At 36.5% G+C, this 26,226-nt stretch overlaps 2 protein-coding genes across 13 annotated transcripts in view; one reads left to right on the forward strand and one right to left on the reverse strand.

The window, feature by feature from the left end:
* HIPK2 (homeodomain interacting protein kinase 2) overlaps positions 1–26,226 on the forward strand; it is a 386,834-nt gene that overhangs the window by 295,407 nt on the left and 65,201 nt on the right. The gene's annotated exons all lie outside the window — the stretch shown is intronic.
* LUC7L2 (LUC7 like 2, pre-mRNA splicing factor) overlaps positions 1–26,226 on the reverse strand; it is a 57,242-nt gene that overhangs the window by 7,929 nt on the left and 23,087 nt on the right. For 11 of the 12 annotated variants that reach the window (XM_060156564.1, XM_060156566.1, XM_060156567.1 and 8 more), the window contains 6 exons: positions 15,651–15,749; positions 12,524–12,634; positions 8,652–8,795; positions 4,369–4,545; positions 2,860–2,951; positions 645–674 (listed from right to left, as the gene is read on the reverse strand). In XM_060156564.1, coding sequence (XP_060012547.1) covers positions 645–674; positions 2,860–2,951; positions 4,369–4,545; positions 8,652–8,795; positions 12,524–12,634; positions 15,651–15,749 — 653 coding nt within the window. Of the gene's footprint in view, positions 1–644; positions 675–1,326; positions 1,352–2,859; positions 2,952–4,368; positions 4,546–8,651; positions 8,796–12,523; positions 12,635–15,650; positions 15,750–26,226 lie in introns of those variants that run through there. The other variant, XM_060156573.1, reaches the window with a different exon arrangement.

Genomic DNA, 26,226 nt, shown 5'->3' on the forward strand with positions numbered 1-26,226 from the left:
CACCATGTTTCCTCACCTTAGAGAAAAATTGTCAGAAACTAGTAAAAACTGTATTAAAAAAAAAGGCTTCAAAGCCCACAAGTATTAGTGCCAAAGGTCAAAACAAAGTGTTATCTTGTCCTCTTTCTATTTAAAGGGGCATTTTAAAAATGCCCCTTCAAAGCTTTTTGGGATCACTGTACAAGGGGAGAAGTAATAAACTCAAAGTCTAGATTGGGTGCAAACATTTTCGTTTCCCCCTTAATTAACTCACCATGGATTCCCTCATTCAAAATGTATCCAACTATTTATATTTTGAACAGGTACAACCTCTCAGAATGTGTTTCTTAGATGTACGACCCAAACTAATTTTTAAAAATAAATCCCGTCACATGTTTACTCTGAGCTTCTAAGGAAGATTTTAATAAAATGCTCTGAAATATTTTTAGCTTTCTCTGTAACTCCAGGGCACTTTGTGATTTTACTCTGATAAAACTAAATTGTAGCTCATGAGTATCTTCTGACCAACTTTTCAAATGACACTGCTCAAATGTGAGCTACAAAAGAATTAAGAGTACTAATTACTCATTTTAAGAAAGATATTTAATCTATAAAAACTACCTTTGGAAAACACAGCTTCACAACTTATCTTGTATAATACCTACCTTTTAGGATTCTTGCTATGTGATCGAGACCTAAAAAAAAAAAATCTATTTTTAGAAAAGTAACTATAAAAAAGGAAGAAAAGGTACAATGTACTGTTAAAATTACATCCTCATTTCTAATTTTTATATTAGTTTTATAAATATAAGGCTTGTATGTATGTACACAAATTTTTCCAAAAGGCACCACAAACTTTACAGACTTCCCCACTTTGGCATACCCCTTACCTAGGCTACCTGGCTCTAAAAAAACGAATATGCTCCTAGAAGACTAAAACACAACACAACTCACTAAATCTCCAAAAACCACCTCCTAGCCTGGAAAAAATTCGTTATTTTTATCTCTGTCATTTCTTCTTTCCCTCTGGGAACAGAATAAAATTTCTGATCTGTGAGACAATACTTTGTAATTATCACCTCACACTATAATCCCTAGAACACTCAATTCAGTCATACAATGTTTCTTAATATGACACACAATACTCTTATATAAAGTACTCTTCATATTTCCTAGCACATAATTAAAGCTCAACAGATAGTAATAGCTAACGTTACGGTTACTAGGAAGTCAGTCACAGGGGGTTTTTGGTGGAGAATATATACCATGGTTGCAGCATGACTTCGGATTCAGCCTGATGTAAATCTTAACTGTTTCCATCACTCACTATCTGTGTGGCCTGGGCAGATTATGTATCTTCCCTCAGCTTAGTCTGTCATTTGCAAAAGAGGGATAGTAATAACAATTTCACAGGGGGCTTTCAAGTATTAGATGAATATAGGTAAATTTTTAGTGCAGTGGCTGACACATCATAAGCATCAAGTGACAGTAATTTTTATCATTATCCTTTTCAATACCATAGGTGGAATCCCATTTTGTGTGTCATTTTCTACTTACTAGTAATTTCCTCATCTTCCATACTTAGGTCCATTTCTGAAACAGTGTTAACATTTTATAACTAATGTTAAAGGCAATTTGCCATTTGTCATTAAAGGAGTAAGATGTGATGTACTTTCTCATTAACTTTACATATGTGAAAATGTAGTCCTGCAAAGAATTTTGTTTTTCATTTGACTATCACCTCAGTTCAATAGTTTATACTAGTGGCACTATATTCTGTTGAATTTTAGCTTAAACTGAGATTTCAAATACCATTCATATTGTCTTAAATATTACAATACTGGGCAATATTTCCACAGAAACTTAGTATACACAAAAGAGAACAGAGATAAAGCTCTGAGGTAAAATTTACCAGGAAATGAAGAACATATGTATCAACGGAAGAATGACAGCAGTTCCTCTAAACAGGAACATGTCCATATGTAGCTTTGTTTTGTTTTGTCATTACAGTGCAAAAAGATTACCTGTTACAAGCCATGTAACACAAATGAAGTCAGTTTAAATGTCCTGAAATAGACTGAGTGTAACAGGATCAAAGCTTGAAAGAAGCTGACATAACCTAGTCCTGTATTATCAAAGATTTTAATTAATTTAGGGACATCTGCTGAAGAGAAGGTATTTAAATTTCAGAGATACGTAATACAATTAAGGGAACACTATTAAGTTAGAACTACACGTAAATGTTTTGTGGCATACCCCTCCCATCTGAAAATTGCTGAATTTATAAACATGATGCCACACAACTTGCTGCCAATGTGTAAAAGTGACCCAGAACATGTAAACATTCTAAATATGAAGAATATGATTTTATCAACTAATGTCAATATAAAAAGAATTGTGCACGTTTAGCTATTAATAAACGAATAAAAATTTTAACAGTTTATAGCTCCTAAACTGAAGAAATACAGAATCGAAGTACAATGTAAAATAATCAATGAAAGAAGCGGACAAAAAAATACCCAAACCTTCTATCAACAAGTATATGTCATAAAATAGTTCCATGCCAGCCTGGTACAAAGCTAGCCCATTATGAAAATCAGAGGGCTAGAAAAGGGCCTTGTTATATATCTTACTAAACATACAGATGTGAAGCAATCATTATTCCCTCTTCCATACATTTTGAAGGAAATCTCCTTAACTTAAACAGCCATAAGTTAACATACTTGAATAAACATTGTTTCACATGGTAATATTTTTAAGAGTAAACAGAAATTTCTCATGTCCAGATTTATTAACATCTACAACCTTGTATAATCACATCTCTTTTTAGAACCAGGGATGTTCAACTTCAGATACTTGGACTACTCAATTACTCCATACCTCCTCAGCTTCTCCCTTTCTTCTCTCTCCCTTTCTTCTCTTCTTTTCAGGCGTTCCTGGTTTCTTTTCTCCTGCTTCTCAGCTACAACTCTCTTAAAAAACAATGACAGTTCAAATAATACTAAATGAGAAGCATTATTTACTGGGCCCATTCTTAGTGAGCATTATCCTAAACTTTACCATATCTAACATTAAAAAGTTTTTAATAAGAATTCATTTTGAAGTTTTGTCAGGTATAATCATTAAGCTTACAAGTCTGGTTTCCAAACTCTTTCCCCCCTTCCATATAAAATTTCATGTTTCTCCATGACTTCTTAATATTTCAAAGTCACTTTCACGAGATTCTTCTCCTCTTAACGTCTTCTGAATTCTAAACTCTTTAAAGATTTCCAATATAGAAATGTCTTCTGTTGACTTCTAGTTACAATCCTGAGGCTGCTGCTTTTAAAAAGTACCAGTGAAATGCTAAACAGTTCTGTTGCTAGGTCTATATTTGCAAAGGTTCCCAATTAGGTACCATTTTTGAGTTTTAACTTCAATCCAAACAATCATTTGCTATAGTGAAACTCTCTTTGTAATTTCAAAAACTTTACCCAAGGTCATCCTAGCTACTCCGAATACTGAGACGAGCTCACAGTTAACTACAAATATGGAGACGTGTCTAGGTGATTCTGATTCCACATTATTTTAAATGTCAAACTATGGATCCTGGGTTAATTTCAGTGATAACTGCACAAAAAGTCACTTCCCAGTGTTTCCCATCTTTGAGACAGTCCTCAGTTCATGACAAAATGCTACAGTGCCACCATTTTTTTAAAAAACTAGCCACATCAGATTGTTGAAAAGTAAATTGATCCTTTCCATTGACTCTGCTTATGTTCACCTCTTTAGAAATAACCTTTTTTTTGTTTGCTTATCTTTTCAGAACTCAGCAGACGAATAAGAGCTGTGTTGCCTTTCTCACAACAGCCTATATATTTAATCGACAGTGATTGTCCTTTTTAAAAAATTGGTTTCTAAGTCCTTTCTGAAATGGGGGCAAAAGCATAAAACTAGAGGTCCTACCAGTTTGCTATTTAGTGAAATGCAAAATATTTCAAATAAATATTGGATCATTTTTTCAATCTTCCTTTAAAGTAAACATCATACTAAATTACTATTCGTTTTATTAAAAAAAGAAAGTATCACTGGAAATTTTAGGCATTATTTTAGAACCCAGTTTGCAAGGTTCCTCCCTAATTCAACATCGTATCCAAGACAAAACAGTACTTCCTCCCAGAGTATGTTTCTCAGATATCATCCATTAAACAAGCTGGTATTTCCATTTACAATCCTACACTATTCAGTATGAATTGTTAACAGAATCACAGTTAAGAATAGTCTTGAAAAAAAAAAAAAGAATAGTCTTGAATCACAATCAAGAATACTACACAAAAAGACAACTTACACAGATCAAAAGAATGAGTGGCTATATTGGATAAAGTGAGGGATATTAATTTACCAATGTACCTTTAATTCTTCAAGCTTCTCTCTTATTTCAATAAATCCCAGGTGCAGTTTACCCCCAAAATGATCAGCCAGTCGTCTGTCATTATCATGAAGACCTAAATAGGCAGAGCAAACTTCACAGACTCGAAGTTTCTGCTGCTGGAAACTGGAAGCTGGCATAGAATTCCGATAAACTTCCTAAACAAAAGTGACAGAAACAATGTTCATATAAACTGCATTAAAATCATACAATTACACAAAATACACTATGTTTATACCAAAAATGTTTCTAATGAACACACAAAAGCATGACTATTTTGTCACAAATATTACAGATTCCCCATTACCCCAATCCTCTGTCCTCGGGACTTCTCCATTGGAAATGAAAGATCAAAGCCTCTTTTGTCAAGAAATACCATAACAGTAACATGATACAACTTTCTTAGAAGGCTTTCTCAATGTTCTGTTTTCTATAATTTTCGTTAAAAATGAGATGTAGCAACCCCAAAAGTATACATCAGTGAAGGATCAAGGAAGCAGCAGTCGCTCATGCTTGGGGAAAAGGACTGCATGTCTTCCATACTATTACAGCTTCCTTCCACTGCCTTCCTGCCCACATATCATTTCCCCCCTATGTAAATGCAGACAGGGTGTACAAATGATAAGACTTCCCATCAAACAGAGTAGCTCTAGAGACAAAGATGAAAGGTGTCTTATGGAGATTAAGATGTCTTGTACTCAAATCATTTTATTTATATTAAGTTCATTAATGAAATAATAAATATTAGTGGATTTGCGTATCCACTCTACTCTTTTTCCTTATTAACAGGATTCTGATTTTTGTTTGAGGCAGCAGCATGGCCAGCTAAAAACATTACATTTCCAAGCTTCCATGTAGCTTTTGCTAAGGAGATATAAGTGGACACTGCTTGACAGAATCTACAGGAAAGTTCTTTAAAAAGGAGTCAACAGATTCAGACGAAAATCATCAACAGCTGCTATAACCTGTGGATCAAGAAGCAATGGAAAACAGAATACTTACAATGTCAATACCAAGACACTTATTAATTACAAAAGGGAAACACAGTAACTTCACAGTGGAAAAATAGGTAACATCACCAGAAATGAACAAACCACTAACACATGCCTTTTGATAAGGCTGTAGCATTATTTCAGTGGTATTCCTCTCAAAAATCTAATGAGAAAGAAATACTAGACAAATCCATTTTACAGAATAACTAGCCTATACTTTTCAAAACTGTCAAGATCATGTAAAACGAAGACTGAGGTACCAGATTATATTAGACTCTAGAGAAACATAACTAAATGCAATACGTGATCCTGGACTGGATCTTAAACAAAAAAAATTTTCTTTTCTCGAAACGAACATTATTGGGACAACTGGCAAAAACTGAACAAAGTCTTCAGATTAATTAATAGTACTGTATCAATGTTACTTCTTAATTCAGATAACTGTACTGTGGTTATATAATAAAATATCCTTGTTTTTAAGAAATACACATTGAAGTATCTAGGGATAAAGAGGCAGCATATTTATAACTTATTGTCAAACAGTTAAAATATACACACACACTCATGTAGGAAGAAATGATAAAGCAAATGTGGTAAAATGTTGAAGAGTCTGAGTGAAGGACATAGGGGAATTCTTCACACGATGTGTTAACTTTTCTTAAAATATTTCAAAATAAAAAAATTTTAAAAAGGAAAACTGAAAACACAACACACAAGACGAGTCAACTCAACTTTTGTGCCTTGTTATTCCTCCTCTTTCTACTTACGCATAGAGGAAAGGCTTTAGGCTTAGTGGGCATAGTGCTACCACAAACTGATAAGCATAAAGATGAATCCACATAGTAAGGATGGCTGAACTTAAAGTTAGAAGTAGCTTGTATGCTAGATGGCATCATGGAGCTACTGTACCAGCCCCAGGCTTCCTAACCTCAAGTATTTATTAAATGAGAAAAACAAAACCCTTCTTTGGTTCAGTCATTGTAAGTTAAGTTTCCTATTACGTACAGTTGAACACAATCTATAATAGGAAAGTAAACATTTTAATGCACTGTCCTAAGTAAAAATCAACTGATAATACATAACAGGCTAACAATATTGAGCTACTGGGTAATACTAGTAAATCACCAAGTGTATATATATGAAGTTTTATGAAAACTCCAATATATGGAAGGAAAGTAATAATGATTGCTGGCTTCATTACCCAAGAGTCTTCTGGGGAAATAAACTAGCTATAAAATACTTTGTGCATTTTAAAATTCATAGTATTTATTTTCTGGATTGATATTAACTACATTTCAAGAAATCCTGATATTAACACATTAAAACTATCTAGAATGGCTACTTGGTATATCTTTTCCCAGCCTAGAACCTTTAATCTGTGTCTTTGTATTTAGAGTGGGTTTCTCGTAGCTAGTATATAGCTAAGTCTTGTGGGGGTTTTTTGTTGTTGTTTTGTTTTGTTTTAAATCTAGTCTCACAATCTCTGCTTTTTAATTGGATTGTTGAGACCATTTACATTTAATGTAATTATTGGTACACTGGGTTTAAGTCTACCATGCCACTATTTATTTTCTATATGTCCAATCTGTTGTTTGTTCCTTTTCTCCTGCCTTTCTTTTGGATTAAGTATTTTTTAGGATTCCATTTTATTGCTACTATTAGTTATAACTCTTTTCTCCCCTCCAGTGGTTTCTCTAGGGTTTATAGTACACAACTTAACTTATGAAGAAAGCTGGAGAGTCTTTTATTAACGTAAGATAAAGGAGATTTCAAAACAAGGGACATTAACAGGGACAGAGAAGGACATGTCAAAATAATAAAGGGTTAAATTAATCAAAAGATACAACACTCCTAAATGTCTATTAGCCTAATAACAGAGCTTCAAAATAAAACAAAAACTGACAAAATGAAAAGCATAAATAAACAAATCCACAACTATAGAGACTTCAACACTCCTCTCATAGGCAGAAAACTCAATAGGATACAGAAGACTTGAAAAAATCTATTAACTACCTTGACTCAATTGACATTTATAGAACACTCCACTTAACAAGGCAGAATATCATTCTTCTCAAGTACAGATGGAAAGTTCACCAAGACAGACCATATGCAGGGCCACAAAACAAGTATTGACATATTTAAGAAAACTGAAATCACACCACATGTTCTCTGACCACAACAGAATTGAATTAAAATTAACAGAAAAAATCTGAAAAGAACAAACAAAAAACAAATCCAAATATGTAAAAACTAAACACATGCCTTCAAAACCCACAAGTTAAAAAAGAAATCACAAAGCAATATTAGCAAGTATTTAGAAATGAATGAAAATAAAAACACAATATATGAAAATCTGTTTCATACCTTCTAAGCTACCATCGTGCTTAGAAGAAAACTTACAGCATTAAATGGTCTAAAATCAATGATCTAAGGGGTGTGGGGAGGGAGGATTGGGAGCTTGGGATTAGCAGGTGCAAACTAGTATACATAGGATGCAATAAACAACAAGGTCCTACTGTAGAGCACAGGGAACTGTATTCAATATCCTGTGATAAAACAGAATAGAAAACAATACATATGTATAACTGAGTCACTTTGCTACATAGCAGAAATTAACACACTGTAAATAAAGTATACTTCAATAAAATTAAAAAATAAACCAATTATCTGAGCTTCTGCCTTAAAAGGCTAGATAGTAAGAAAAACTTAAACCCAGGTGTGATACAGTTAGGAACAATGGAGACTATGGTAAAGGGGAAAGTACACTTTCATCCAAAGGCATTCGATTTTCTAAAAAATATCAGGGGGACCAAACAAAATAGAACTTTGTCTGCAGGATATCAGATTTTGATCTGTGCTGTGGAGGAAGAATGAGAGGAGGCTCCCAATGTGTTAGCAGACTGTACTAAGTAAGAAGGGAGAATACTATAGTTGCATGGGCCATGGAGTAGGGGGTAGGGTATCACAGTGCCCATGTATATGAAGACTGCACGTGTGTGGATTGTGTGTGAGACTGTTGTGTATGACTAGCTAGTTTAGTTAATTTCATTTACTAGTTATAAATTTCAATAGGATCAATGACTCTAAATTCCAAAACAACCACTAATTTTGATATACAACCCATTAGTATGATACAAACTAGTTAAATATTTTTAAACTGGTTTAAATTTCCTTTAATAGTAGTAATTTTTCAATAATTTCTAGTCAAATATATGTTCTTTAGGAAGTACAGACACTAAGGCTCTATAAACTACCATAAAGAATTTAGTTACCTCTGCTTCTCTTTTCTTTGCCCGTGCTTTCTCTACTTCATCCATTACTTTCTGGGATTCCTCCACATTCCCTTCAGCTCCTAGCTGTTCCACCTTAGCCAACAATTTACCGATTTCTTCATTTAACTCATGAACACGTTCTGCCTGCAGAGAATCAGGAAAGATCATGAATAAAAAGCAGAATGTACCAAAGTTCAAAATATTGCATAAAAGACATAAATTATCTAAGGCAATATGAGTGTAACTAATGCTTTCTGAGCATATCATAAATGAACTGGTGGGACATCAAGATGTTTTGAGCCTGCCTGCCTTTACTTCAGTGAATTCAGGGGTACAACTGATCTCAATGTAACTATTACTTCTCAACCTCTGCTCCGGCAGTGCATTCCAAGTATAAAACACATTTTTGTACACAATTTGGCTCTCTGTACCTTTCCAAACTATCTCTTTCTGTTCTCCAACTTCACAACAAATCTACACTTATATTTAGTTTCCCAAACTTACCCTGTTGTTTTCTTCCTCTGTGACTTTGCACGTACTGCTCCCTCTTCCTGCGATGTCGTCCATTACCTCCCTTACCTGCCTAGTGTATGTCTGTCTATTCAGTAAGATTCAACTCAAGAGTCTATTATGTGAAGCACTGGTGAACAATCAATCACCACACCTTACCCTCACTTAAGACACTTAAGCAGAGAGGGCAATACCCTCCTTTGTGCCATCTTTGTGTCTTCTATGACCATTACTTTTATATATATCACACCACTTTAAAGATATCTATATACCATTTTTGTATTTCCAATGCCCAAGAAATAGCATACGCTCAAACATGAGTAAAAGAAATGAACTGGAGGATGTTCTTTAAAGCAAAGATATGGCTTTAGAGTCCAACTGCCAAACCAATTGACAGCCATGCAATATTGGCCATATTACGTAACTGAATCTACTTCCTCATCTGAGAAGTACGGATAATCTCACAAAGTTGTGAGAAACGAGAAAACGTGCCTGTACATGCTCGCAGCACGTTACTGATACTCAGGAGACAAACATGGCACCCTTCTCTCTTAGTCCATGTCTTTCCATTAGGATTAATTCTTGCCTTGCGTTTTGATATGCCTCCTCCTCACCACCACCATCATCGTGGGAATCTAGTTCATTCTTATTGTTTTAACAGCATATGATAACATAAACACAGTCTTTACTTTGGCTACAAAATAAGTACTCAGCCTGTGTGGCCAATAATATTAGTAAAGAAGTTTTTGTTTTCGCCTTTGGCTGCACTGGGTCTTAGTTGTGGAGTGCGGGCTCAGTCATTGCAGCGCGTGGGCTTAGTTGCCCCATGGCATGTGGGATCTTAGTTCCCTCACCAGGGATCAAACCCGTGCCCCCTGCATTGGAAGAAGGATTCTTAACCGCTGGACTACCAGGCAAGTTCTGCACAGAAGGTTTGGATCTGAAATGGACATCCAGTCCCAACGAAGTACTGTGCCAGTAATCTTTCCTTCTTAAATTTACCTCAATCCAATATATTTGTCCCTCAAAGAAATCCCCAACTGTTATCATTACCCTACCACTTTTAACAAAATGTTATCTTCTGTAAATACCTGCCACAGAATGACTGCATTAACGACCAAAACTCTTCACCCTTCCTGCATCTGTGCCCTTTGCTACGTAACTGAGTACCATCATATGCTGACTCTGAACCTGGCCATGTAACTGGCTTTGGTTAACAGGACGGTAGCAGATATGACATAGGGGAAGGCTTAAAAAATGCTTGTATGACTGGGCTTGATACTTTTGCACCTCTGCTACCACCATGGGAACATGGCCAGGCTAGCCTTCTAGGCCATAGTTCAGCAGCCTCCAGCCGACTGGAAGACATGTGAGTGAGCCCAGCTGAGACAGGAATGACTGCCCAGTCAAGTTCAGCCTAAGTCACTGATTATAGACTCATGGGCTACATAAATATTTAATGTTTTAAGTTTTGAGGTAGTCTGTTAAACAGCATTTTTGTGGTGATATATAACCAATACAATACTGTATAAATCAATACAGCTGGGGTCTAGCCAACACCTGTGGATCTCTTTCAACCATGAGAAATGAGATTCCTTGTACTTTAGGATACCCATCTTTAGAGTCCCCATCTTAAGGGAACTTTCCAGAAAAAGTTGGTTAAAGGTAACCCTCTCCTCAAACAAAGGAATCCATGTCCCTTTGTACACACATATATGAGCACTGTATTTGATCACGTCACCTAAACTACTGAGTACCTTTGTCTCCATTCTGCGTTTTCATAAAATGTGCCGGACGCTACTAAATAAAGTAGTAAAGTCAAACCAACAGAAGTCCATATGTGGACTTCGAATTCTGATTCAACAAACCAACTCTACACAGGAAAAATGAACACATTCTGGATACTGGATAATTTTTAAAAATTGTTACCTTTATGGATGTAATTTTGTGGTTATGTTTAAGAGGTGAAATGATATGACGTCTAGAATTTGCTTTTAAAATAATGAAACAATAGCACAAGACTGATGGCTTCGAATCCATTGGGGTTCACTGTACGTTTCTATTTACATTTTGCATATAAGTAGTCAGCAAAACATTTTTAAAAGGTAGTGAGTAGCGTAGAACATCTGAAGAATACTCAAAACTCAACATTAAAAATATGAGCAATCCATTTGGAAAATGGGCATAAGACATACACAAACATTTCACTGAAGAGGTTATACAAAAGAGGTTATACAGTTGGCAAATAAGCACGTGAAAAAAATGTTCAGCATCAGTAGTCATTAGGGAAATGCAAACTGAAACTGCAGTGAGGTATCCCCACACACCTTTCAGAATGATTAAAATGAAACACAGTGGCACTTCCCTGACGGTCCAGTGGTTAAGACTCCACACTCCCAATGCAGGGGGCACAGGTTTGATCCCTGGTCGGGGAACTAAAATCCCACATGCCACACCGCACGGCCAAAAAAAAGAGAAGAAAGAAACATAGTGACACCATCAAACGCTGGCATGATGTGGAGAAGCTGGGTCACTAACACTGCTGGCAGCAATGTAAAATGGTGCAGCCACTCTAGAAAACAGTTTGGCACTTGCTTTCAAAACTAAAAGTATATTTACTAAATGATCCAATAACTGTATCCTTGGGCATTTATCCCACAGAAATGAAAACGTATGTCCGCACAAAAATCTGTACGTAAAGATTTACTGCAGCTTTATTGGTATTAGCCAATAACCGCAATGTCCTTCCCAAATGTCCTTCAATATATGAATGGTTAACCTGTGGTATATACATACCATGGAATACTCAAAAATAAAAAGGAATGAACTACTGATGAACAACCTGTATGAATAGTAAGGAAGTTGTGTTGAGTGAAAAAAGCCAGTCTCAAAAGGATACATACTGCATGATTCCACTTACATAATATTCAATGATATTACATAATTATAGAGATGGAAAATACATTAGTGGTGGCCAGGGCCTAGTGGGGAATGGGTGTGGCTCTAAAGGGGTAACACAAGGGAGTATGTGGTGATGCTACACAGTTAAGTAACTTAATTATGGTGGTAGTTACCCAAGGAACACATGATGAAACTGCATAGAGCTATACACACATACGCCTAACTGGTGAAATCTGAATTAAATGTAAGGATTGGCCCAATACCAATTTATTGGCTTATGATACTGTACTGTAGTTGTGCAAGATGTTAACCTAGGGGAGGCTAAAGGAAGAGTATGTAAAATTTCCCTATATATGTCTTTGCAATCTCCTATGAATGTAATTATTTCAAAATAAAAAGTTAAAACAAAAGTAGTGAGGTAGAACTATACTTTGTATTAATGAAATGACTGAAAATCTTACCTTTGCTGCAACTTCAGCACTGATCTCTTCCTGAGTTTCTGCTAATCGTTTCTTAGCCACTTCTGTTCTTCGATCACAGTCTGCAATGAACGACTGCAGATGATCCATAGCCTACAAAGTTTAATTAAAAGACAATTACTGCAAGAGAAATCATCTTATTCATGAGTATCTTTACTCACAAGTTAAACTTTATTATTTAAAATGCTACCATGGGAATAAAAAAATAACAAAACTGGGTTCAGTTACAAATTGAAAACCTATTCATCATCTATCAAATTGACAAAGAATAGACATAAATAATTCCCAGGAAAGGTAAGGCTATAAGGAAACTGCCACTCTCACGCTCTGCTGAAGGAAGCACAAGCTAGCACAGCCTTTATAAAAAGGCACCAAGGTAATCGTTATCAAAAGCTTTAAAAATGACCCGACTTAGTAATTTTACTTCTAGAAATCTGTTTTAAGAAAGTAATCAGGGCTTCCCTGGTGGCGCAGTGGTTGAGAATCTGCCTGCCAATGCAGGGGACACGGGCTGGAGCCCTGGTCTGGGAGGATCCCACATGCCGCGGAGCAACTAGCCCCGTGAGCCATGGCCGCTGAGCCTGCACGTCCAGAGCCTGTGCTCCGCAACGGGAGAGGCCACGATAGTGAGAGGCCCGCGCACTGCGATGAAGAGTAGCCCCCGCTTGCCACAACTAGAGAAAGCCCTCGCACAGAAACGAAGACCCAACACAGCCATAAATAAATATAAATAAATAAATAAAATTTTAAAAAAAAGGAAAGTAATCAGAGGTATATGGAGGAATTAATATTCAAAGATGTTCTTCACAGTGTTATTTTTAATGGTGAAAAGTTGTAAATACCCTAAATATCCAGGTAACACTTGGAAAATTTAATCCTCAGCCATTTAAAAAAGGTGTTAGTAGAACACGTTAAGGATATAAGAAAATGGTCATGATTTATTTGTAAATAAAAAGTTACAAAACGTTAAATGCAGCAAGATCTCATTTTTGTAAAATAAAGTAGCATAGAAAAAATGGAAGAGCATACATTAAATGTTAACAGTAATTATTTCTGAATATACGGATAATTTTTAATAATCTGTTTTCATGTGCTTTTCAAATTTTTCACAATGAAAATGTTACAATCAGAAAAACTTGCCCTTTTCTCAAAGAATAAACCACTGAGAATTTTAGAAGTGTCTACACTGCAAAAATCCAGGTCAATATTTATATAAAAGACACTCATCGGGCATATATTAATATATCTATAATTAAATAATAATTCATTTAAAAGTAAACTTTGAAGATTTATTCCCAAACCAACCGATTTAGACTTTCATATCTTACTGTAGAGAAATACAACTAATTCAAAACACAAATGTTTAAAAATAAAAATTTATTCAACACATATCAAATTCTAAAAATGGTTGATTAACCCATGAATTTCATGAAAATGCAAAATAAAACCTTTTATCTGTGATGAGAAACAAACAGCTATTTAATTCTTTTAGTTTAAATTTTATCTTTAAAAAAAGATGAACTAATCCATAAATAGTGCTGGGTCAACTAAGCAGCTATCTGGAAAAAGGGAGATCTATACCTCAATTCCTTATAACAGAATAAATTTAAGTTGGATCACAGATTTAAATATATAAAACAAAGCCATAAAAATTCCAGAAGAAATCATGAGATAGAATTCTCATCACATCAGGATAGGGAAGGCCTTTTGAATTAATCGAATAGATTTTTAAAAGATTAATAAATTGGACAACTATACAAACATTTTGCAAGACTCACAACTACCAAAAAAGAAATAGGAAAAAATTGCAATGTATTATCTGAGAAAAGGGACTAATTTTCGTTATCTGTAAAGAGTCAGTGCAAATCAATTAGAAAAATACTAACATCCAAGATTAGCAAATAGCACCCACCCCCTGCAAAATGTACACTGACAGTTCAATGAAAGGGAAATAAAACCAGATCTTAAATCTATAAAATTTTTTCAAACTCACTCATAAGAGAAATGCCAATTAAAATTACACTATATTTCACATTTCATCTATCAAAGCTACACAGAAATCTTGACAGCACACTATGTGGCCTATGGGAAATAGATAATTTCATACATACTGGTGGGAGTATAAATTGATAATTCTCATGGAGGGCAACCAGGCAAAACTGGCCTTTGACTCAGTTATTCTGTTTCTAGAAATTTAATCTGTAGATACTTGATATGTAAAAACAATGTACTACCATACCATAAGAGAAAAAGATTGAAAACACCATACCCCTGCATCTACATGGTGAATTTCTGCTGTATTTTATGCCCAGTGTAGATTAAATCATAACACAATCACTTTAAGGTGTTTCCCTGACTGCTCCAGCCCCATATTAAATTATGTTTACATTGATGACTTCATTTCCGTTAGCAGAAATTCCTGGAAGTTCAAAAAAGTAGATGGGGGGGCGCTATTTACTACTTTATCTCCCAAACCAAATGAAACATCTACTACCTCACTGATAAAACATAAAAGGTTTATGGTCATCAGTATGTTTTACGTAATGCTGATTGGTACGTTTTCTATTAAAAAAAAAGTCCCAATTATTCTCAGGTTTGTATAAAAAAAAAAAGTCAAGAGTTTGAGCCCTTTAGATACCTAAATTGTACCTTCTATTTCCTCTAATATTTCTTCTATTAGTTTTACAAAAAAACCAACATTGTCCTTAATATCCTCCCTCTCTCTACATATATATTTACAAATACAAAAATAAATACGAATAAAAATTCAGTAATTAAAGGGCTTTATATACACTAGAAATTAGTTGTTTACATTTGCTTAAGATGGTATTTCCTTAATCACAACCACCTTAATTGGGAAGAATATGCTTAATTTTCAAAAGAATATATGACGTGCACAACTTTCACACATTTTCTTAAAATACCCAGTTTCACCTATTTTTAAAAACTATTGTTAGTCAAGAAAGTACATAATCTTAATTTAGTACTACCCTTCATGTAATCACAAAAAAGATAATTTGCTAAGAGCCTTTTCCCATTAAGAGATATGAATCCATATTCAAAATATTTTACTGCAAAAGATAATCTAACTTGAAGCAAAATGACATACATCGAGTTCAAAGAAAAAATCTTGTTCTTTGGATGCAATTTCATAATCTGCTCTTAAAGCCAGGTCATGGACTTTCAGACATTCTCCAAGATCCATTCTCTGGGTGGGGGGAGAAAAAAGACACATATTATTAAAACAGAAAATATACTTTTTCAAAAATTCATTAACCACCACAATTCTCTTCAGAATAATGATTAAGTCATACAGATGTTTATTTATGGACTTTCAAATTACAAAATTTCACAGACAGGTATAAAACTTGGTGCCTGCATGGAATAACCCGCATGAATTCTGTCTACGAACAGATGGGAACCATGATCACTTGTGTACTTAAGAACACATGGACAAGGAAAAGCCTGTCAGAATCTGAGAAGAGCGTCTAGCTTTTATCTCAAAACATATTTCACTTGGCCCTTTAACACAGAAAGACAAAGTTAGTTTAAAATCAAAGTAGAGCTTCCCTGGTGGTGCAGTGGTTAAGAATCTGCCTGTCAATGCAGGGGACACGGGTTCGACCCCTGGTCCGGGATGATCCCACAGGCCATGGAGCAACTAAGCCCATGTGCCACAACTACTCACCCTGGGCTCTAGAACCTGCGAGCCACAACTACTGAGCCTGCGGGCCACAACTACTGAAGCCTCCACACCTAGAGCCCGTGCTTCACAACTAGAGAAGCCACCACAGTGAGAAGCCCACGCACCACAATGAAGAGTAGCCCCCGCTCGTCGCAACTAGAGAAAGCCTGTGCGCAGCAACGAAGACCCAACACAGCCAAATATAAATAAATAAAATAAAATAAAATCAGAAGAACGAGCAAATCAAACTGCTGAATTATAGTCAATATTCTTTGAATAACATTCTAATTTTCAAATAAAGATGGAGTCCTCAAACAATAGACTGGTAATCTTGATATAGATTCCAGACAAGACTCCAGGTGAACTAGTAAAGAGATAATTTATTAAAACCCAATATAACTTCACAAAGAATAAGTATCTAGCCCCACTTTGATAAGCATATGTCAGGGAAATAAAATAAATACCAAGTAGATATTTATTTCAATAAGGAATCTACTAGGATCCTTCTACTTGAAATTCCAATTAGATATTATTTACCCAATTAGAGGCTTTTCTCATATCTGAGACAAAAATTTCTAAAATTCTGTCCACTTTTACATGTATCTGGGCAACTGATAAGATCTTTCATGAAATCCTTTTGGAAGCATACTGAACAGAAAAAAATGGGCTAGATGTAAAGATAATTACAGATGTGATTAAAGGTGATCAGAGCAAAGCAGAGATTTTCCAACTAGAGGTATGCTATCCCATCACTGGAATGTCACAGAATCTCTGGAAAGTTGGTGAAAATAAATACAATAATTCAAAAAGGTATAGTAAATATTCCTTTTGTTTTTGTTACACAAATTATGCACAAAGTAAAACTACAACAAAACATTACAGCAGTAAAGTCATCCTTCAACTGACAGCTGAGTACCTAACTTGTGCCAAGCACTATGCCAGGTACTTGGGACATAGCACCAAGTGACAAAAGATACAGTCTCCAACCTCATGGAGTTGACATTCTAGAAGAGGGGAAGCAAATAATAAACCATACTTGTGTCGCTGAACAAAGTTAAGTGATCTAATAAAACAGTAATGCTCCCATTACTGTGAGAGGCTACTTGGGATGAGGTAGCCAGAGAAGCCCTTTCCGAAGAGGATACATTTAAAATGGATCTAAAAAGTGAGAGGAAGCACACTAACCTTAGGAAAAGCCAAGAAAAGAGTGTTCGAGGTTTACAGAAGATTTAGAAAGCAGATCTTTAAGTAAATATATGCCAGCGTTACTCAGTGGGAACTTTCTAGTAGCAGGGAACAGGACTCAAGTATCTACAGCACATAGGTCTGGGCCTTAGCTTTGTATATACTATCTAAAAATGACTTTGCCTATTTGACATGGTTGCCAACCACGTGGACATGTGTATAACAAAGGATATGATTATCAATTCTGTACAATATCCCAAGCTTTTTAAAAGGATGGTGAATTCACTGGATTAAGATTCAAAAATATTGATATACCAGATAAAATTTAGTATGAAGAAATAAATATGAAGTCCTACAGTTACATCTAAGAAGTCCAATTTACAAATAACTAGGTTATGAACAAAAAATCTGACAAACTGAAAAACTTACTAGTCAAAAGTAAGGGTTACAGTGTGGCATGACTGAGATCAATTTATGTGATACAAAATTAACTTACAGAATACAGTATGAGCAAAGTTGAGAAATCTCTTATTGAAGGCTGGTTTTAAAAGCAAATCCCTCTCCTCCAAAACACACACTGTTGTGTGCTAACACATTTCAAAAGTGGTATGAATAGGGCTTCCCTGGTGGCGCAGTGGTTGAGAGTCCGCCTGCCGATGCAGGGGACACGGGTTCGTGCCCTGGTCCGGGAAGATCCCACATGTCGAGGAGCGGCTGGGCCCGTGAGCCATGGCCGCTGAGCCTGCGCTCCACAACGGGAGAGGCCACAATGGTGAGAGGGCCATGTACCGCAAAAAAAAAAAAAAAAAAAAAGTGATATGAATAAACAAGATAAAGTGTCTCAAAACAAAGCTATACGAAACAGCCAGAGAACGGATGTAATTAGCTGGAGAAGAATTAAGATGTGAAAAGTCAACTGAAGAACTTTTCAACATGAAGCAGAAACACAGTGTATTATGGTCCCAAGGGACTCCGGAGAGTTAGACTTTAGTCCTCTCAACATAAGAAAATAACCTTCTAATAATCAGAGCTTTCCAAAGATGGAATAAGCTTTCTTGAGAGCTAGTTGCCAGATAACTGAGGTTCAAATACAGTTTAGACAACCATTTCTCTAGGGTAGTGAATAAAGAATTCAACCATCAGATAACTTTTATTCTTTCCTCCAACTCTGAGATCTTATGACTATCTTTAAAAAAAAGTTTCTCAATAAAACTATATTACCTCAGTTCTTAATTATGTAAAGGAATGAATGGGAAAATATAAATAGACAATGTCCTCAAAGTTATCCTTTCAGAAATAATAAGGAATATTCACCACCATTATGAAAGTCCTCATCACACTAATGGTCTAAAGTGTCCGTGTTGCTGAGGATGCTGAGATTTTCCAGGCCCCATTGCTTACTCTCATTCATTAGTCCCTGGATTAACAAACTAAGGAGTTTTCCAGTGATAAGAAACAGCAACTGAAACTGTGTGGAAATTCAAAGCTGCTTATTAGGCAACATTTATTAAGAAAAAACTGCAGAAAAACACTCTTTATAAGAAACATGCAGGAGGGCTTCCCTGGTGGTGCAGTGGTTGAGAGTCCGCCTCCCGATGCGGGGGACACGGATTTGTGCCCCCGTCTGGGAGGATCCCACACGACGCGGAGTAGCTGGGCTCATGAGCCATGGCCGCTGAGCCTGCGCGCCCGAAGCCTGTGCTCCGCAACAGGAGAGGCCGCGGCAGTGAGAGGCCCGCGTACCGCAAAAAAAACCAACAAACAACCATGCAGGAAAATAAGACAGGAATGAAAGAAGTTAATGGCAAAAAGAATGGTGTTACCCCCTTTGTTACACCAGCCTGTTGATTTCTTAATAATAATATCTTAATTAACATTAATCATTTCAACAATCCTATTTGCATAGATTTCCACAGCTATAGTTGTTCATGCTATGCTTATTTCATAAAATGTTAAGACGTCATAATTGGAAATGCCTTTGATCCTGTGCAGCAGTTCTCAACCTAGACCCGGGGAGCTTTTAAATAATATCAGTGGAAGCTTCTGAAAACAGGCCCAAGCCCAACCCTCCAAAAACTGAATTGTAAAAGCCTCCCAGAAGTTTTAATGTACAGTGTTGTGAACCACTCACTGATCCAGTTTTATTCCCATTCCACAGACAAAGGAACTGAAGGCCAGAAAGGCTGACTTCTTCAGGGTACTTATTAGGAAATCTGGTTAGCAGATTTCTAGTCTAACACCCCTTCCACTTTATTATGCTAGTTCCAATTATTTCAGTACTAACTCATCTTTTAATATTTTTAGTTGACATTCATCCCCCGTAACATCTAAAAAAGCTCTGCACACAGCAGATATTCAAAGCAGCCGTCTACTGCCTTTCCTTCAGTAATCTCCCTTATTTTTATCCTCTCCATAACTATATTTCCAATCTGTTTTCAAAAACATATAAATTGCCTGTGTTTAACCTAAACATCTCTGTTGTCCACCCATATTATCCTTTGGCAGGAACTCCAGGCTTTCCTCAGTCTATCTTTAAATTTACATCACACAACCAACCAAAACAAGAAAAGCAACTACATGGGTCAAGAACAAAATGAACACCAAAAAATACCCAATTATATCCCTGTAGCAGAGGTGGAATTTTGGTGACAGGAGTAGAGCTGGGGGTAATATATGCCTTGGGGGGGATTTACAGAAGGGAAAATATGAGCTCCAAAGGGATAAGGATTTTTTTCTATTTTATCCACTATGTACCTGGGCCTGCATACAGGTACACAAGAATGCTTAATAAATATTTAATATTTGTTGAATGAACCAAACTAGGAAAAGAGAGCAGAGAAGAACACTGGCACGGGGGCCCTGGACTTAACGAGCAACGGTGGTCAAGACGCACCCCAGGACAAAACTTGTCTGAGGTCTGGAGGGGAAGGTCTTCTTAGCCTCTCCTTGGATTATCTTCTTTGTTGGAACTGCTTTCCTTCTAAGGTGCTTTGAGCTATTCTTCTCTGTTTTTTCCTATGTGCTCCTCTCCTCCAGGAGGAAAACTTACTTGAGCTTTTCACTGTGCTAGGCTATAAGCCTCTGCAGCTTTGGTCTCGTCTAGCTCACCAAAGTAGATCTGGTGGCCGAAGCTGTAGGAGCTAGAAGAGCCTAGTTATAATGAAGACCCCCGCCCCACGCCCCCCGCAATAGCCTCAGTGCGTATTTCTTCAGGGACCCAGCAGAACAGTACGTGTAGCAAGGCAAATTTTCAGAATCCTAGATACTAGTCATCTATTTTCCTCTGTCCATAACATCATTACTAACCACTTATTCTGGCATCATGTCATGCACGTGAAGAGTATTTAAAATAAAAAATAAGCCAAAATAAACTCAACAATTACCTGCCACTGTGAAAGTGAGTGAAGGGAAAGTATGCCGATGTTAATGCTCTCCGTGACCCTAGTCATCTAATTAAAAAGGCACCAGAGGGAACCATGATAGAACCACACCATGACTAAGCATGGACCAATTCTCAAAAGCCAAATCAAACCTGACTTCACCACTGATAGTGCAATAGTGCTTTGAACACTAAGTGCACAGATATCTCCTGCTGCTAGTGCTTCTCTTTTGAAATAGGTGAGCTTCAAACTGAACAAATTAAAATGTTTGGTTATTTATTTTAACTTAAAGTAACTATTTATGATGAAAGCCACAGGAAGACTTTTAAATTTAACAAGTAATTTACTTCAAATTCTTTCTGCAAATTTATTCTTGGTATTTCAATTAATGGACATCTAAATTCTTAGATTATTGGAAAAATGCTTATTTTTAATTGGATAAATTCAGTTCTGCATTTTGTCCTTTCCATCCTAAATCCTTTCCTCCATGAAGTTTTGACCGAATAACTATACCTACTTCTGATAAAAGAATTCTCTTATAACCTCCCAACATTTTATATTATGTTTTACTACTTAATAAAGTTGACTCTGTTAAGTACTTTTTAACTGTTCTTTTGAAGTTCCGAAGGTGACTATTATCTCCTCAAATGGACCCTAAGCATCATGAGGAAAATGGTTTATTTCTCTTATTTTTCCCTCCTACACAGAAGATCAGGTTTGCACAACCCATGACTTAACCATTAAATAAACTTGACAATTTGCCTAAGGAATTCTACTTCTAGGAACTTGAGGAAACAAGTAAGTACACAAAGATAAATGAACAATAAAGTTTAACAAATGGTGTTTTTGATTTTTAAAATTAGAAACATTTTAAGAGCCTAGCAAAAGGGGTTTGATTAAATGAATTATGGAATAGCCATATAATAGATTACATAGCCATTAGAAACAATGTTCTTGATACTAAGCGGAGAAAAGAGAAGATGGCAAAGAAAAACATATAATAAAATGCCATTTTTGTAACTTCCGATACAGATATTGCTGTGAGGTTGAAGATTTTGTTTGAATTTTTTGACAGTGGTTGAATTAAATGTAATGAGCATATGTTATTCTTATAAGCAAAAAAATCAATTAAGCCACTTCAATTTTGGAGAAAAAAATTTAAGGAACAGAAGCATGTGGAAATTGAACATCAAAATCAACAAAATATTACGGTAGTGCAAATCAAAGGGTTAACTTAGCTAATGGCAGTTAATATGTTAATGAATATATCAGTGATAGAAACGTGACACAGTAACAGCTCCAAGTATCTGCAAATATTTTTGCTTTGTTATATGCTAGTACATTTGCTCAGTTCTGTGAGCTAGATCCTAAAGGGAATGACAAAAAGGTATGAGAATATAAATTCGTGCTATCAAGGAATTTATATTCTCAATGAAAAAAAACAAGACATTAAACTAAAGCAACAGCAACAAATGTAAATAAAGACTACATACAAGGATTTCATTGCCATACTGCACACCAAAACCAAAACCGATTAACATATTAATAGTCACTGGGTAAGTAATTTAGGGAATGCCCATGTTGTGAAATAGTACATTGGCATTTAAAAAATGTAGACCAGGCTTCCCTGGTGGCGCAGTGGTTAGGAATCTGCCTACCAATGAAGGGGACGCTGGTTCGAGCCCTGGTCCGGGAGCATCCCACTTGCTGCGGAGCAGCTGGGCCCATGTGCCACAACTACTGAGCCTGGGCTCTAGAGCCTGCAAACCACAACTACTGAGCCCACGTGCCACAACTACTGAAGCCTGTGCGCCTGGACCCCGTGCTCCGCAACAAGAGAAGCCACGACAATGGGAAGCCCGCGCACCACAACGAGGAGTAACCCCAGCTCGTCGCAACTAGAGAAAGCCTGCGCATAGCACCAAAGACCCGACACAGCCAAAAATAATATAAACAAACAAACAAATTAATTAATTTATTAAATATATATATATCTTTAAAATAAATTTTAAAAAAATGTAGACCACTAATATGCAAGCTTCTCCAAGACAGGTGAGAAAAATTCAAAGATTCCATTTGTTAGAACACAGACACACATGCATGCACACACACTTGTAAATGTACAGAAAGGACAGTGGAAGATGTACATTGAATTCTTAATAGGGTTTAGTCCTGGGAAGGTGGGGGATGATGAATAATGGGAAATATTCATGTTTTATGCTTTCTTCCCTTATACTAGAAGATTATATTGCCAAAATAATAAAAAAAGTAAGACAGAGTAGGCACTGACCAACTCAGAAAATATCCCTTTACCTCTCATTATTCATTTAACTGAGAAATTCACTTAATCTCTCAGGACTTCTCTTTTCTCAAGTACTTCAGGACTGCTATATGGATCAAATTACAGACTGACTAGATTTTAGAAGATTTTGAATGTGAATCAACACATGCAGAACTTACTCTGGACGAAGAGAAGAATGCAAGAATGCTCGACTACTTGGAAAGAAATATGACATGATAAAATCTGTTTCAGAAGCATTAACACCACACTACTGGTTGGACTAACATCCTTGTCAGACAGCAAGGAATATATAAGAATAGACAGCAATATTGGTAAAGCACTAAAAGGAATATATACATATACCAGCTGGAGAAAAAGTGAAACAAAACCATGACAGCAGGACAGAGAGCACAGGAAATACAAACCCCTAGCCTAGCATTTGAACCAGTCCATATACTGTTCCAATGCCAATGCTATTTTCAAAATAAAACAAATCATCTACACTTTGACCTTCCTTCTTACATCTTCACTTTCTTCCTCCTCACATTTATAAAATCTCTCTTCCATCCATGGTCAGTCCCTGCTTCAAGACCCAGCTCAAGAAGCTTGCCTGGTGGTGCAGTGGTTAAGAATCCGCCTGCCAGTGCAGGGCACACAGGTTTGAGCCCTGGTCCGGGAAGATCCCACATGCCACGGAGCAACTAAGCCCGTGCGCCACAACTACTGAGCCTGCGCTCTACAGCCCGCGAGCCACAACTACTGAAGCCCGCGCACCTAGAGCCCGTGCTCTGCAACAAGAGAAGCCACCACAATGAGAAGCCCGTGCACCGCAAGGAAGAGTAGCCCCCGCTCGCAGCAACAAAGACCCAACGCAGCCAAACATAAATAAATAAATAAATAAATAAGTAAGTGTGTGTGTGTGTGTGTGTGTGTGTGTGTGTGTGTGTGTGTGTGTGTGTGTGTAAAGACCCAGCTCAAGAACAAGAGAAAGCCTAGTATATACTATGGAAGAAATCTTGAAATAACAAAACCTGGATATGAGTTTCAGTTATGCCACTATTGTCTTAAAACAACAATTAAGGTTTTTCTTTCCTAATTCCAATCCTGTCACTCAAAACTAACAAGTCAAACATGAGTGGTGGGTGAAGAGGAATGGGGCACACTGCGCATGCACAAAGTAGTTCCTGCTTTTCTACTACTTCCCAACTTCTTAACTGCCCATTCTCACTTGAATGTTCTTCCTCCAAGTTCACTTTTTCCTGAGTACATAAAGAAAAATAAAGCTCTTCTTCTACCTTTTCTTAATGTATGTTTTTTTGAAGAATATAGTAGGAAATACCTTCTAATCCATTTCTAATCCTAGATATGCAAAGATAGCTAGTTAAAATTAAAACAAATAGCCTTGTCCCACAAAGACTATTCTAATTGAGGAGAGGAAGAACTTATATAAATAAGAGAAAACAAGTGCACACTCGGTAGTATGGAGGGCAGGTGCTACACGGGGGTTCAGAGGAATTGTGTGTAGTAAGCCAGGCAGGATTTAAGTTTGTACAGAAAGGTTATTCCAGGCAGAGAAATGGAGATAGGCAAAAATGAGCATGCTGGGCAAGGAGAGTAGTGAGACAACAGTGAATAAATCAGTCTGGGGCTTCCCTGGTGGCGCAGTGGTTGAGAGTCCGCCTGCCGATGCAGGGGACGCAGGTTCGTTCCCCGTCCAGGAAGATCCCACATGCCATGGGGCGGCTGGGCCCGTGAGCCATGGCCGCTGAGCCTCTGCGTCCGGAGCCTGTGCTCCACAACGGGAGAGGCCACAGCAGTGAGAGGCCCGCGTAACGCAAAATAAATAAATAAATAAATAAATCAGTCTGGTCAAAACAGAGGACCAAACTGATTTATTCATTCAAGGGAGAGAGAGACGTACTAAAGACTTTAGATTTTGACCATATAAATAATAGGGAACCACCAAAAGTTTCTGTGTGGAGGCAACATATGATAAATTCACTTCCACTCAGGAATGACTGGCTTCTTTTCTTCACATTTAGATCTCTTCAAATGTCATTTCATCAAAAAAAGTTTTCTCCACTCACTGTCAGTGTAGCCCCTTGCCCACTGTCTCAGACTTAACCACACATTTTTGTCACAGCACTTAACATCACGCCTGAAATCACATTATTTCTTTTCACACTTGGTTGTGAAAGAACATTAGAATGTAAGACCCCATCACTAAAACAGAAACCCCTGTCCACTTCTGTATCCCCAGCATTGCACATGGCACATAGTAGGTCCTCAATAAGTATTTAAGTGAATAAATGAATGAATGCTGATCTCAGCAATTAGCAACACTCTCAGAGAGATAAAAAAATAAATCACTTCTTGAAGGGGAATTTTTTTAACTTTTACTGTGAATTCTCTTTACTTTTTCCATTTAGCCCTCATTAATCTGATACCTCTTGCTTGCCCTTTTCTATTTCTTTCTCTGCTTAATTCCATTATTACCTAAATTTCATTACTGCAAACACTGTTATAATAAATACCAAAAAGGGGGGACACATAAAAACCTACCTGAATTTGGATATTTTACAAATTACATTATCCAATACATCAACATATATGCTTATATTTTTTGACCCTGTAGACCAAAAACGTCTATGGGGTAATATATATTCAAGATGTTTTATTCAATATAGGTAAACACCAAATGCTTTAAAAAGAACCCTTCGTGAGTAACTATCATCAAATTATTGGACTGGCCAAAAAGTTCGTTCAGGTTTTTCTGTAAGATCTTACTGGAAAACCCTATCAATCTTAAAGAAAAACCCAAACAAACTTTTTGGCCAACCCAACAGAAAGGATTATACTAAGTCATTTGATCTTGCCACCTGCACATCAAGACAGAATGCATCACATTTAAAAAAATACTTCCAGTGATAAGACAGTCCATGACTTTGCTTGATGTTTGTGGTTAATCACCTGTATAATAAAAGTATGTTTCAAGTTTTTGGTTCTTACCGTATGTTTGCTCTGTGTTCATTGTCTACATCTTCCAAATGATGCATTTATAACTCTATCCCACCTTTCTCAATGAATAGCCTCAGAGAACACACTAGTTTCTTCAGATTTGTTAAAATGCAGTTTATAAAACTGTGCCTATCTC

This window comes from Lagenorhynchus albirostris, chromosome 8 (genome assembly GCF_949774975.1).
Source record: "Lagenorhynchus albirostris chromosome 8, mLagAlb1.1, whole genome shotgun sequence".
Classification (NCBI taxonomy): Eukaryota; Metazoa; Chordata; class Mammalia; order Artiodactyla; family Delphinidae; genus Lagenorhynchus; species Lagenorhynchus albirostris.